Source organism: Prorops nasuta, unplaced genomic scaffold (assembly GCF_024137725.1).
Source record: "Prorops nasuta isolate Cenicafe-Biocafe unplaced genomic scaffold, Cenicafe_Pnas_1.2 PNAS00009, whole genome shotgun sequence".
NCBI lineage: Eukaryota > Metazoa > Arthropoda > Insecta > Hymenoptera > Bethylidae > Prorops > Prorops nasuta.
Genome location: NW_027116806.1, coordinates 4,059,457 through 4,073,532, shown reverse-complemented (window position 1 = coordinate 4,073,532; position 14,076 = coordinate 4,059,457). Strand labels below are relative to the sequence as shown.

Below are 14,076 nucleotides of genomic sequence, written 5' to 3'. Positions count from 1 at the left end.
TCCCCCCCCCCCCCCCCCGTGCGTCTCTCTCGAGATTCGATTCCAAACACATTTTCACGTCCTACGCATAATAGCCAGACGTTTAAGAATCGCGCTACTTGACTTTTCATCCACAAACGGAGGAAGACCGAACGAGACATTCACGCGTGAAAATGATGCAGAATCGAGCCCCTGGATTTCTCTCATCCGAGTAGTTTATACAGGTAGGATAGTAGCTTGGAGGCTAACACTGTGCCGTTCTAAATAAACCGCTGGTTAAAATCGGCAGTGTACGAATCCAATTGATCATGGAAAGGATAATAAAAGAAAGATTCGTAATTCAATATCGTCCGATACAAACAATCTCTTTCATTATCCCTTCTGTTTTATCGTAATATTTATATATTTATACCATAATCACTTGCATGTGCAATTAGCTTGCGCGATTTGGGGTTTCATGAATATTTTACAACTAGTACATTGGGAGAAAGTCGCATACCCTCGGCCGCGCTAAGTCTTTTTGCCAAATCAGCCAGATGCAGTTACCGCGTTTTTTCTCATTCTATATCTGGCTATGGACCATGTTCCATAAATAGAAACTAAAACGTGAATGAATATCGCAAAAGCAAAGATCCTATATACCTCGTTCAATAACTCGTTTGTAAACTTATTTTATTTATGGAAAATGCAGCATTTTCTACTTTTTACAAGAAGTTTTTCCTATCAAAGAATACGAATGATGTTAGCTGGCTAGCTTCATCATTGGAGTTTCTTTTTTTTGTTTATCATTATTAAGATATAGCTGAAGAGAATCGTGAGATGAATTTTAATAAGAGTTGTTGCTTATCGCAATGCACAGCTTTTTTGTCATTGAAATAGAATACTTATAGCAGAGCATTTGCTCCTTTAAGCACGATTATAATTGCTCTCCGTCAAAAATAGCGCTTTATCAATAACGATAATAACATTAAAATTGAATTCCAGATCAAGGACTATCAATAACGAGAAACCGTTGATAAATTCGAATCTAACTTGAACACTCTAGTCCTTATCGGTTTATAACTTTACGAATTATGGTGAAGTATTATTAATAATGAGAGAAGTATTAATTAGAAAAGCGATATTATAACATGCGGCGTCGAACTTTTCAAAAATTCTTAAACTTTTGACTTAATTTGAAGGGAAACGCATCTAAAATTTATAAGGGTTTCCTAGCACTGCTAGATATATGCCTTTCTCATCTAATTTACTGGCATTGCGATATCTTTACTTGACACGACTCTCGTGGGATCTTTTTTTTTTTCTTTTTTTTACAGGAAGACCTTTCTAGCAATCAGGAATTTGTCTACTGCTAAGTATCTAGCTAGCTCTCTCATTTTACGGTCCCTGTAGTCGTAAACGTTATTCTGCAAAGTTATTCTCAATGAACAGTAATGCGAATCTTTAAAAAATCAGCTCTAACACGACCCTCCGGTTCCTTCGAATACTCCACGCCTATCAGCTTCCGATTGTTCAAAATCGAGTCTATAACCAGAATATCCCATAAAAATGTCAACGCAACGTCATTTGATTCCACAGGAAATTATTACAATAAAAAGACAAATCGCGCAGGAGTTTCATCAAATGCATCTTTAGCTTTATACACTTAATTTACCTATTCCAGTTGTCTTTGTTGGCAATTTTTTCGCAACAATTACAGGTCGCCGAGGCTGAAGCTCCGAGAGGCAATAACTGTGTTCAGATACGATGGCCTTTATATGTATATATATATATATATATATATATATATTGAACTTTTTACAGGGCAAGACTATTCCACCCACCGTTGGATCCAAGTCCATCGGCAGACTCGTTTGATCGTAGCCTATGACTAATTAGCCCTCTCTCTCTCTCTCTGATAAGTACGACGCCTGAGTTTTCGGGCTCAGGACTAATCGTACTCAGGCATGTCTCATATGAATCTCGGCAGATCGTTCCCCGATCGACGGTAAACGATGCAAAGCGGCTCGCGAGCAGATCCAGAAAAGTGTCGCTGTCGCTGATGAAACTGTTGAGGACGATGAAGACCTATGGCACCCGGCGAGGTTGGTGTGTGCTGCATCATGTGAGAGGCGCCATCCCCGAGATCCAAATCAAGTTCCGGCTGCTCCAGCAGCTGCAGAGCATCGAAAGCGGCAGTTGCCATTGCCACATCGGGCATCACTCCGGACAAATGACCGTCGCTGCAAGAGTTGCTTTCCTGCTGCTGCTGAAATTCCAAAGGTTCGATATATAAATGAAAGATTCGATTATGGATGATGATTGCTGCGAGGAAGAACCTCCTTAAAAAAAAAACGGCCCGTGCAACCGAAGCACGGTGCACGGGGGGGGGGGGGGGGGGGGTGGTATGAATGATTCAAACGCGAGATTCTTTCCTCTTCGTCTCGACATAACCTAATAAATTTGTGTTTGCGCGACGATAGCCTCTCGATGACTATCCCCCCTCCCCGTGCTACTCTCTACACAGTAAACACTCTTCCTACTGAAATTCAAACGAAACGTAGAAAGGCGCACGATCGATCCATCTCAGGAATGCGTTGCCATTAATCTTCCGTCGGTACTTGCAAAAACCTCTATTGCATAATCCAAATAATTTTCTCATCTCGAGCGAAGCGCGCGCAGCATGGGAAATGACGAACGATTCGTGGCTGCCATTGTCTCTCATATGAAATTCTGAATAAAACAAAAAATGCTGCAGAGGAGTGAATCGTACCTCCGCAAGAAGCCTGTAATTTTCTCCTTCTGTAACTATCGCTGGTAACTCGTGCCTGCGCGCGTAATAGGAAGTTGGTCGTGGAAATGTCATGTTTCTTCCATAATACATAGGAACAGAAGTTTCCATGTTGCTATCCGCTGTCAATGATTTGAAACCTTCGACACTGGAAACTTTGTCGTTCTCCTCTCTGGCTTCGCAGGATGCTGCGCTCTGAAAAAGATAATAAAAATTACCATCTCTCTCTCTCTCTCTCTCTCTGTCAGATAATAAATAATAGCTAGTATTTCTATTGAAAAGGATCAAATCCTCCACACGTCGATAAACGTATTGTCCAAGAGTCTATATCTACAACTTCTATTTGATAATCCTGCAGTCACAATCGATAAGAGAAACTTGAATACATTTCAACACCGGCTAGTCGAGATAAAACAAAGCAAGCCTAATCTCTCACGTCTATATAGTTAAAGCTCAAATTTCCTCACAAAATTGATACTCGTGGATGAATAAGTGTATAATAGACGCACGCACGTACACACGTATACGTATACTATATTTATTTATTCACGGTCTCTCGCATTACGCGATTGATAAGGGTCACGGTCCTTTTGCACGAAAGCTCATTAAGAGCCAATTGCTATGTTTAATTTCCTGCTGCCGCCTTTAGAACAATTTCAAACGACTCGGAGGACATAAATGGTTGATCAATGGAGTCGTGTTGTGTCAGGAGTTTGAACGGTTGTGCAGAGTGACGGAGTCGAGCAAAAAACGAGAGAGAGAGAGAGGAAAGAATGGGACGTTATTGTAATGTAAATATTTTGATTGTGACTTATTGTACTCGTAGAGCAGCCGAGTTTGACGACGCGACGGTTCGAACGCTCTTGCATCGCGACGAAGGAAACTGTTATAAATTATATAATGGTGTGTGTGTGGTACCGACAGAAATGGAGCGGGCGAGGGGGGAAGAGGAGAGGGAAAGTGGTAGGGGGTCAAAGTCAGACGTTTGGTTGGAGTAGAGACACTGAACGCGAAGCAAAGCAACCGGTCAGCCGTAAGCGTACACGGTTTCTCACCGAGTCTCTCCGACTAGTCCGACAGAGTCCGACTCTTCGCTTGGCAGTGATATAGACTAACCGCGTGTCAATCGTACGACCAACTCTCCTCTATTTTCCGACTTACTTTGCTTCGATGAAAAAAGAATAAACCATCCGACACGACACGTGCCAACAATCTCACCATCGATACTATTAAGGTATTGTCCATTTTTTACCCCATTTTCTCTGCACAAACTTTTTCGACGGTGCAGCAACTTTGTGTCTGCAGTTCGCGGGATAAAAGCTTTCTAAAAAGCAACGAACAAGCGTAAAGTCGAATGAAAATTATTGCCTACGGAAATCATGCACTGATATAAGTACTATACACGGATGTGATAAAATGAAAATCGTCTTTTCTGTCAATCATAGAAATCTTCAAACCCCCCCCCCCCCCCAGCCAGGGATTATTTTTAAGCGTCGATTATGAAATACCAGCCTGCAGTATCGCTAACCACCCACTTTAATTTCTATCAACACGTGAAAATAAATGGCGCGGAATTTCAAGCTACTCGATCCTCTTAAGCACAGCAATCTTTTCGCTTGAAAGCTTGCTGTCAAACTAATTTTTCTCTCAGAGATTTTCTCCCTCTCTCTCTTTGTACACGATAGGGCAGGAAATTTAAAATTATTAGGGACCGTCCTCATCGTCGTTCAATTATGAGAAAAGATACAGTACTCTCAGTTTGCAACTGATTAAAAACTGTTAACAGTCGTGAGAGCGCAAAAAATGTTAACGAAATGCATGGCAGTGCTTTGACAACGTAATAATTATTCTCAACAACTATTTACCGACCATGGTATTGATAATGAAAATACCAGCAATGTTAGAAGTAGTCGGGGTGGTAGTAAAAATATTACATGAAAATCATATACCAGCCTAAAATGCTCTTGACTGTTACAACCAAACGATTTGAATGAGCGTAATTGCACAGGCCTGAGACCATAGTGTAAAACAATTAGCAATTTTAATATTCATGATTTTCCAAAGAATTGACGCAAGACTGACAGAGTGTAATATCAGGCGATAAAAATATATTATAGTTTGTTCGTTTATTGAGCAACTCGGTTAATACTTTACGTGTTGAAATTTAAAATGTTCCAAAGCTTACGTTTGCAGTGAATGTGAAATAATTTGAGAAGCTGCATTAAATATCGCTCAGCCCCTTAGTGACAGTATCAATAAACGCATATTTATATTTAATTTTTCTTTTTAAACATTTCTATTTAGAATGTAGATTAATGCGCGAACGCGAGAATTTTCATGGATTACTTTGCAGTAGCCATACATACATATATATATATATGTATATGTATATATAATGTCTTACCGTTTGATTCGCGTCAATCGAAGCCTGATTTTACGTACATACAGTAGTGATAGAAGCTCTAGCGGTACATGACAAAGAAAGTAATTCCAATCTAAATTTAAACAGAGAGCCGATCACGTGTTATATAGTGCTAGGTCAGTTACCAACCCAGTTTGGTCGTTCGACCTTGGAATTTGAATGACTTGACAATAAACTCAAAAAATCACTCGCGACAATTAATACAGAGCCATTGCGTGACATTCGATTAATTTCTTCACACCTACGGGTAGTTTTACAAAAATTGGCTCGAGCTTGAGTTTGAGCTTGAGCCACTTTATCAGCAGCGAGGCTCGGAATGATTCAGTTGGTTGGATAATTTCTAGTGCTCTCCTTCAAGCGCGTATATCAGTAATGACCACGAGTTTTAACTATGCTCTGCTGGCACATGAATAATCTTATTGCAGTAATAGTTGCTCTCGAAAAAAATACAGCAAGCAAAAAATTTCGTCACACACACACACACACACAAATCCAACGTGTTTAATATATAACGCATATACAGTATTTTTATCGTAGCTACTTTTTCCTTCGCAATCACATTTTACTCGTTACGCTGCATGCAAAACTGATCAGGAAATTCCTAAAACCTCGACGGTATTATCTCTAAGCTTTTATTTCGCAAGTTTTAATCTGCGGTAAATAATGACGAGCAAAGCTTAATAAAAATTGAACAAGTATACAGCCTTGTCAAAGATAATAATAACAACCGCGTTGGAGCCAATCGTGAGAATTACTTTACCTCCATTTACAGGCTCGAGAGTTGTGTGGATATATTTTGTGCTTTTCCTTTTTTCAATATTGATTTACGCAAGCAAGCATTCTGTCTGTCTGTCTATGTCCATTTGGTGTCGTAAACATTTAAAATAATTAAAAAATTGCCTATAAATATTCCTAATGGTAATTGTGTGGTTTTTCCAATTAGCTCAGCAGTACACATATACAAGAAAACTTGCGTGTGCCGTTTGAATAAAAAATATCAGTGTATCGTTATCTCGATACACGAACGAAGTGGCCAGCACGATATTGATAAGTTAGAGATAGAAAGAAATTGTAGAATGCTCGATATTCAATGGAGAATTGGCAGAAGGATCGAGTCGATGCAGCTTAAAATATATAAACGAAGAAAGGTACAATTACAAACTAATGGAGCAGTCCCTAGATACTCATAATTTTCCAGTAAATAAGTATTAGATTGAAACGGTATAATCCAAATGCGTATATGATAAGCGATAAGAGTACGAATCGACACTGAGTAGACTTGATCGGTCTCTGTCGAATGCCAGCTGTCCACGCACCGAATGACAAACACCAATACAAACAAATGCTTCTCGCCACTGGCTCGATCCACGTGCTTGTATTAACAACGATGATGCATGAACGGGAGCGCACGGTTATCATCATCATTGTACATTTATCCCCTTTATTTCCTAATGACAAAGATATCGTTTACGCGCAAAAGAAGCAGCAAAATTATTCATCGTCAAAAAGCGTTAGTGACAGTGCGTTACCAAGCAAAGAGTGACTGGCCCCTAACACACGTACATACACAGTATATATATATGTAGACAATACTATTTTCCGTCCAGCTTTATCGCTTTTAACCTACTTCGTCGAATAAACGAATCATCGATCGAGGAAACGCGCATCTTTCGAAAGGCGCTCGCAGGAGCAAATTAGCTTGATAAAAAAGAATGAGAAAATTGCAGCGACTTTGCGAGGAATTTAACGAAAATTATTGTCTCTTCGCGCTTGCATACTCACCGCGGGGAGCGATTACGTTAAAGTGAGACGGGTCTCGACAATTACGTCGCTTAGGTGAATAGGCGAAAAATGAAGGAAAAAATTAAGAGATGAGATTTACATGTTTAAAGGCAGACGTACGTATGTACTTGTGTGTGTGTGTAGATATATACGCATGCAATGCCAGACAAAGTCAAAACTTTCAAAAGACGATCGAGGCTTTCAAGGTTAACTTTTTCCTATAAGAGAATACGTACATATATATATATATATATATATATGTATATAATAACATCCTTTACTGCAGCATATATACTGTCGCGAGGCGAAGGACAATTTTCAAAGTCAAATTAGTCGCGTTCGATTATAATCTTCCGTGGTATAGAGAGAAAACATTGAATATAAAAATAATAAATTGCATGTGCGAGAGCATTTATATCCATGCTTTGTATTTTACAGGCTTTTGGAAGATTCTAGGGGGAGAAGAACGAAGCGAGAGATAGGATATAGACCAAAACTGGAATACAAAGCTCCGTGCGAAAGGGCATTAGCATCATGCCGGAACTAGGTCCTTTGCCAATCCAAGACTTTCATGGTCTTGTGAAGAAATCATTGGGAGAAGACTACAAGGTGAAGAGCGTAGAATGGAGATACCTGACGGAGCCCGGGGAAAATTTTGGCAGCATAGTCCTCGCCATTGACGCCACAGTCTCTCGAGACAATGTCGCAAAGACATACAATCTCGTGATCAAACTTCCACCAAAATCAGATTATCTCTTGGACCTTTTCAACAGCCCCTTAACTTTTAAGAAAGAATTGAGCTTTTACAAAGACATTGTGCCAGCGTACGCGCAAGTTCAACTGGAAAGTGGAATAAAGAGGGAAAACCTCATCGATATCGTGCCACGTTTCTATGGTGGCAGATTGGGCCTGAAGGATCCTGACAAGTTCGACGAGCAGGGCGTAGTTGTATTGGAGAATCTCACCGTGGCGGGCTTCAAGATGCAAGATAGAATCACAGGAATGGACAGAGACCACATGGATTTTGCGATCAAGGGATTGGCCAGTTTTCACGCAGTCGTCATATCCCTTAAACTCAATAGGCCAGAGTTCTTTGAAAGAGTCGTGATGCCTTCGCTGGTCAAGCCGGTCAATGACACTGCGACCAAATGCTTGAGCGACATGCTGATCAAAGCTCTGCAAGATATAGGAGAGTTCCAGGAGACCAAGAAATATTATGCATCTGCGAAGAAAACCATAGAGTACGCTGAGAAATTGGCCGAGAGCGAACAAGAGCCAGAGGAGCCTTGGGGAACGATCGTGCACAGCGACTTCTGGGTGAACAACATGATGTTCAGCTACGACACCGCCGGAAACATCGCTGACATGAAGATAGTCGACTTTCAGTTGACCTACTATGGCTACGGTCTCAACGATCTCGTCTTCTTCTTGATTTCAAGCGCCACGCGAGAGGTTTTGGACGATTCCTTGAACCAGATGATCGATTATTACTACGAATCATTTCTCAAAAGCCTCAAGTTACTCAAACTTGGCACAGAAACATTTACCAGAAACAAATTTGACCAGCATTTGAAGCTTTGCGCCCCGTTGAAATTCGAGCAATGCCTCAGAATGGCTGGGGTGATACAAGCCCCGAGAGGCCACGGGTCTAGAGAGAATGAAGGCAAGGAAGCTGCAAGCTTTTTAAACTGTGATAGTAGCAAGGAATACAAAGAGAAATTATTCCACATTCTTTGCCTATTCGACAAACAAGGTTGGCTGATAAAATAACCTATTAAAAGGAAGGAACTTGAAAACTATTACAAAATTAAAGTACAAATCGTGTATTAGCTGAGATACCTGACAAATGCAACGGAGAGAGAAAGGGAAAGGGAAAGAGAAAGAGGGGGGGGGAGTACTTGGCTCCTTCTCTTTCCCACGATGACTCTTCCAATATGTGAAATATATAATTAAACTTCCTTTTTTCACAAAAATATTGTTGCTAATTTATATATATATATATATATGTCTCTCTCTCTCTCTCATGCAAATAGGGATGTATACTCACTTCCAGCAAGTCTGCTACAGCGTCTGGTAAATTGAACTCCCTGACGACTCTCAAACGGACTTGCCTACTGATTTCATGGCGCGACGAAAGTGGTAAATTAATCGCACGTTGACAGCTAGGCGATTGTCGCAATTTTTGCTCCCGTTTTATCATGGCAGACATGGTAGCGGAATCTGGAACTATTTTTTTCCACCCCCATATCGTTATTAATGTTTTTAAATCGAGTACGAACCATCGAGACCCGGAGACCCAAATTTTAAACGAAGAAAACTACCTGGCAGTGCAGCAGCCAAAACATCTACGCCCACGGTTCCAACAGCTTTCGCCTTCTCATCAATCATATACAATGTATCGGGTATGTCGCTGACATACCTAGGCCTTCTTCCTCTCACGAGATCAGCTTCTTGAATCAATTGGTCTTCCACCAAGGACTGGCGATAAAAATCAATGCTTTTTATATGACAGTTTAAAGGTACATAAGAATAAAAGAACGATTAAGTGAAAGAAATAATGAATTACCTTTATTTCTTCATAGTATGGCATAAATAGACGAGGCCTGACGAACAGTCCATTCCTTTTCCCTCCTCTTATCCAAGCGTTCATCCTTACATTGTCACCTTCGTCGCCTATCATGTGTGTTGGTGGTGTCGAGACTAGACCCCTTCTTATAGCCTATGATTTTACAATAAAATCATTTCCAATGCAATAAATATTTTTACCTATACTTATATTCTAACCACACGCGTAGTAAAACTTACTTGTACCAATATTTCACTGTTGGAAGGCAGAATATGATCCATCCTAACCAACGGTAAAAGATCACTGAGAATTTCCCTGAGCTCTATGTCGCTCAGGTCCCTCTTCTTTACACCTTTTCTAGTCACAGAGTGTACGGTGTGACTGACCAAATTTGGTTCCCGATCCTCCATCCGTCGAACCAATTCTTGCTCGCCCCATTTCAGCACCGCTTGCAATATTTCCAGCTCACTAGCTTGCAAGAAATGACTCTCCAGTACATTTACCAAATGAACGTGGTCCAACTGATGAAGAATGGAGGAAGACGCTACTGGCTGAAATTCTTCCCGAAGGTAATGCAAAGCCTGTCTATGGACCCAGGCTGAACCGTGAGGCTGACTGCTCCATCTGTAATTTTTTGGTTTATTATTTTAACACATCAGTTTTACGACGACAATGCAAAGGAGGAAAATAATTGTAGCGTGTACACTAAGTGGTAGGGACGATTATCGATTACCAATTATTCGAGCAGCATGTACTTACTTCAAAACGGCTGGAAGCGACTCTAGAGTAAGCCATTCTAAAATAAGATCTTCGCAACCCTGAGAAAGTATATCTAGCTCTAAAAATCGACCAATCTGATACAACTCCATAGCCTCTTCCAAGGGACTTGGTCGCATTCTACCAGTATGAGTTAAAGCTTGCACCTGAAAATTCATATATCGGGGTTGCTGCTATTTTCCATCCATCAAAAACAGTCAGATCATTTTTACCTCTCCAAGACTTCCAGCGCCATTCCCACAGCCGCTTCCTCGAAGTATTAACGACAAGTCAACGCTGTCTAGATAAACAGCGTGTAGCAAGACTCTGGCATATCGCTTAGGTATTACACTTTCGTCCAAAACTATTCTAGTTGGTATGTGTAGCGCTCTCTCCGTATGATCCTCGCCCGATCTAGTTCTTCGTTGTATCAAATTCCGGAAAAATGGAGATCTAGCCGAAAGTATTGCCTTGTGGCAAGGTAATTCCAATTTTGGTCGGAAGCCATATTCCGAGCTCCCACTGTCTGGTCGCTGATAGTCGTTGTCCGACGTAAAGACTAAAGCTGCATCAGCGTAATCGCCAGTATCCAATAAATATCTGAGATCATGTTCCAAGAGATTTGGCGTCCCGAATTCTTCACCAAGCCGACGCAAAAGATTGCTTTCCAGATTACCATCGTGTGGACAAATATCACCAGTATATAAATAACGGAGCAGTGCAGAGAACATCTGTACCTCGAGATTCGGAGTTCTTAATTCAAGACATATTCGGGCACCATATCCTATTTAAAGATCCAAGAAAAAATTTTCAATTTTTAACAGAGGGTTTAGTAGTTTAATAGAGTTGATCTGTCCCATAAACTACGCACCAGGACATCCAGATAACAGATCACGGAAGTAAGGAGAGCGAGCTGATAATATAGCTCTGTGAACTGGAAAGCAAGCACCTCGATAGACTAGATCGACGTCGGAGCAATGCTTGTAGTCGTACAGCAGAGATAGATCCTGCTTGAACGTTGCAGCTGGAGGTCTGGCAAGCTCCGCCTGTACATGGAGATCCTTCAAGGCAGCTAGAGCTTCGTATTCTTCCAGAAGCGCTGTTGCTTCCAAGGGACTCCATGCCGATACTAATTCTCTAATTATTCTACCATGATCACAAGCCTTTGAACACCGTCGGCGCCTAATAAACTTCTTACGCAAAGTGGCAAATCCTGCAACTTTTTTCTTCCTTTCCCTTAAAAGAAAAACAATAGGAAACTATAATTCCACCAATAACTATATGCTTATTTCAAAGATATATCTCTAGATTTACCTACCTAACCGTAATCCCATGTTGTTCTGGATTTTCAGAGAATGAAAGTCTAGCAGCTTGAACCGAATCACCACCAACGCTGGTGATGCTCGAAGATGCACTAGCACCCATTCTCTGAGTCATATATAAGACATTGCTTCTCCGTCTTCTCACAGGCCAACAACCCTTTTCACCGAGAGGACAGTTCTCCCTTTGTTCCTTGCGTTGTAGCGCACATGGAATAAATATTTGAAATACATTCATAGCTCACCCAGACACCAGCCTGAAAGTTTTATTTTATTGCTTTATATTAATCAGTAAATTAGAAATTTACCGTAAAAATTTCTTAATTTCAATTAACTTAGTTTTCTCAAGATATAGTTAAATACAAGCTTTGGTAGTTACCTGTGTAAATTTATGTCCCATATCATTGGTCATGCGTACTGTCATGCTTTACAATACCAAACTTTTGTCCGACTTGATAAATAAAACAAGAATTAGTTGGATGATTGCAAAGGGAAAAATTAGCAAACAATGATTTGGTATTATTTATAATATTTCAGTACTATTGTCAAATCTGTCTAAAGTGCATTAATAGTGCAAGGGATTGATTGCAATAAAAAAAAAAGGTAAAAGATTTTCTAATGTTAATTATTCTTCTTTTGAGGAGCGAGTTACTTATTGTGTCAAAACTTGACGAGACGTCCCATACCCACAAACACACACGCACGCACGCACGTAAGCAAGCATACACGTACCTAATTTAAAGGGAGGGCACGTAAAGAAACCTACCGATACGGGTATTTATTAGAATTGTAGTGCAATTACCTGGGTGTTGTGTATACATGATTGCTTTTGCTATTTAGCAGATCTTACAACATTTTGAGATTTAACTTTATACAAATACTTGTCGTAAGGCACTACGACGGCCATGTTTATACTTCGATGTATCCTACACACAGCGAAAACTTTAAACTATTGACATCGATACACGAAAGAAAATCACTTGACCTCGGTCATCTTTCATGATAGTTCATTATTGATAAAACACAATCATTGGAAATTCGACTAAATACAGTTATTTATTATAATTTAAAGCTACTCCAAACCAAAGGATGGATTTACAACATTTAATAGAGAAGCTTTTAGAAACTAAATCAAATATTGTTATCCAATGATTTTATTGCGATGCAAGAGATTAATTTATCTCCAGCCTCCTTCGTACCCATTTATGTTCTCTATTCGATACTGTTGTGCTGTGTATGAATTATATGACTGACACTGTCTCCTACAGGCTACAACTAACCTTAACCATAAACCATAACCATAATAACATAAACGAAGCTTAACTCTATTCTGGGGTCACTATGAGTCATAAACAATAGATATTGCGCAAGATAGATTCTCTTCTCTTCCTCTTCTTTGTTGTTGGGTTATGGCCGTTATGGGCTTCGCAACAGCGAACGATTACCCACTGTTGGTACAATTAGGACGTGGTGGAGAGAGATGAGTCGTGGACAGCGTGGACTGTGGAGCTGCTAATGCTATATTCGGATTCCGTCTACTATCTAGATTTTTAAGGTCCGGGTCCAACTCTCTCACTGAAAATAAAAAGTGGTAACCAGTGGTAACTTTTACTCGAGTGTCGAGCAATAAATACTTGATGAGCCTAGTAGAGGTGCTCAAGTAGCTTTTACTTTCAGACTCGAGTTGTTTTTACTATTAGGCTCGAGTGGTATCTAAAATTCTAAGCATTTAATTGGTCTCATTTGATAGGAATGGTATAAGGGTCGGTGAAACGTTCGCAAATGCAATACTGGAAACTTAAGAATTTGAAGCCAAAACAGCAGTTTTCATGTTCGAGAACTCGAAATAAAGATATTCTGAAGATAAACTAGATAAGTTAAATGGTAATTGTCATTTTTACGCTGAATTGTCGTCTATTTAGAATGATCACTTCTTTTTTGGTTTCGAATTCTTAGGTTTCCATCATTGCATTTGCGAACGTTTCACCGACCCTAATCTACTCTACTCGAGTATCCGGTAAAGACTACCAAACTCATGAGTAGAAATAACTAATCTTCTAGAAGGTAGATTTAGCTGGATTTAGCTATGAGTAGGAAGCTGTTACTACCACTTTTTATTTTCAGTGCTGGTTAAATTTAACCTTTAACCCGTAGTTAAAATGGTATAGCCTCTGTCACTTAAACTATACCATTTTAACTACGAGTTAACTTTAACGGGATCCCTCACGTCTACTTTATCGACAGTTCAAGTCAATAAACAATTAGTTTAATAAAATTCAAATGCGAGGTAAATTGAACAATCGTGCCTTTGTAGGACAATGTTCCAGTCCTAACGAGTCAAACGAACTTAAAAACACTCAAATTAGTTGAAAAATAACGCTGTACCATTGTGCCGCGTTCTTGAAGAGAGGTTACTTTTGGTTATTTCCACTTCAAGAACGCGGGACAGTGGTACAACGTTATTCTTCATCCGATTTGAATT

General features: G+C 39.9%; 2 protein-coding genes across 3 annotated transcripts; one reads left to right on the top strand and one right to left on the bottom strand.

Moving 5' to 3' along the window:
- Window position 1: 1 nt before the first annotated feature.
- On the bottom strand, window positions 2–12,850 carry LOC136776528 (BTB/POZ domain-containing protein 7). 2 transcript variants are annotated; one of them, XM_066732113.1, is made up of 12 exons: window positions 12,397–12,850; window positions 11,974–12,045; window positions 11,594–11,851; window positions 11,147–11,511; window positions 10,509–11,059; window positions 10,279–10,442; window positions 9,759–10,143; window positions 9,520–9,672; window positions 9,275–9,431; window positions 9,001–9,179; window positions 2,732–2,944; window positions 2–2,227 (listed from the first exon to the last, which is right to left on the bottom strand). In XM_066732113.1, exons 3-12 carry the CDS (start codon window positions 11,830–11,832, stop codon window positions 1,931–1,933), a joined length of 2,703 nt encoding a protein of 900 aa, XP_066588210.1. In that variant the 5' UTR covers window positions 11,833–11,851; window positions 11,974–12,045; window positions 12,397–12,850; the 3' UTR covers window positions 2–1,930. The 2 variants fall into 2 exon arrangements, with proteins under 2 accessions (XP_066588210.1, XP_066588211.1); XM_066732114.1 differs by having other exon boundaries at window positions 182–2,224.
- Window positions 3,730–8,925, top strand: LOC136776532 (uncharacterized). Its single transcript, XM_066732123.1, has 2 exons — window positions 3,730–3,983; window positions 7,392–8,925. The coding sequence occupies exon 2, from the start codon at window positions 7,488–7,490 to the stop codon at window positions 8,721–8,723; it is 1,236 nt and encodes a 411-aa protein (XP_066588220.1). The 5' UTR covers window positions 3,730–3,983; window positions 7,392–7,487; the 3' UTR covers window positions 8,724–8,925.
- Window positions 12,851–14,076: the final 1,226 nt, after the last annotated feature.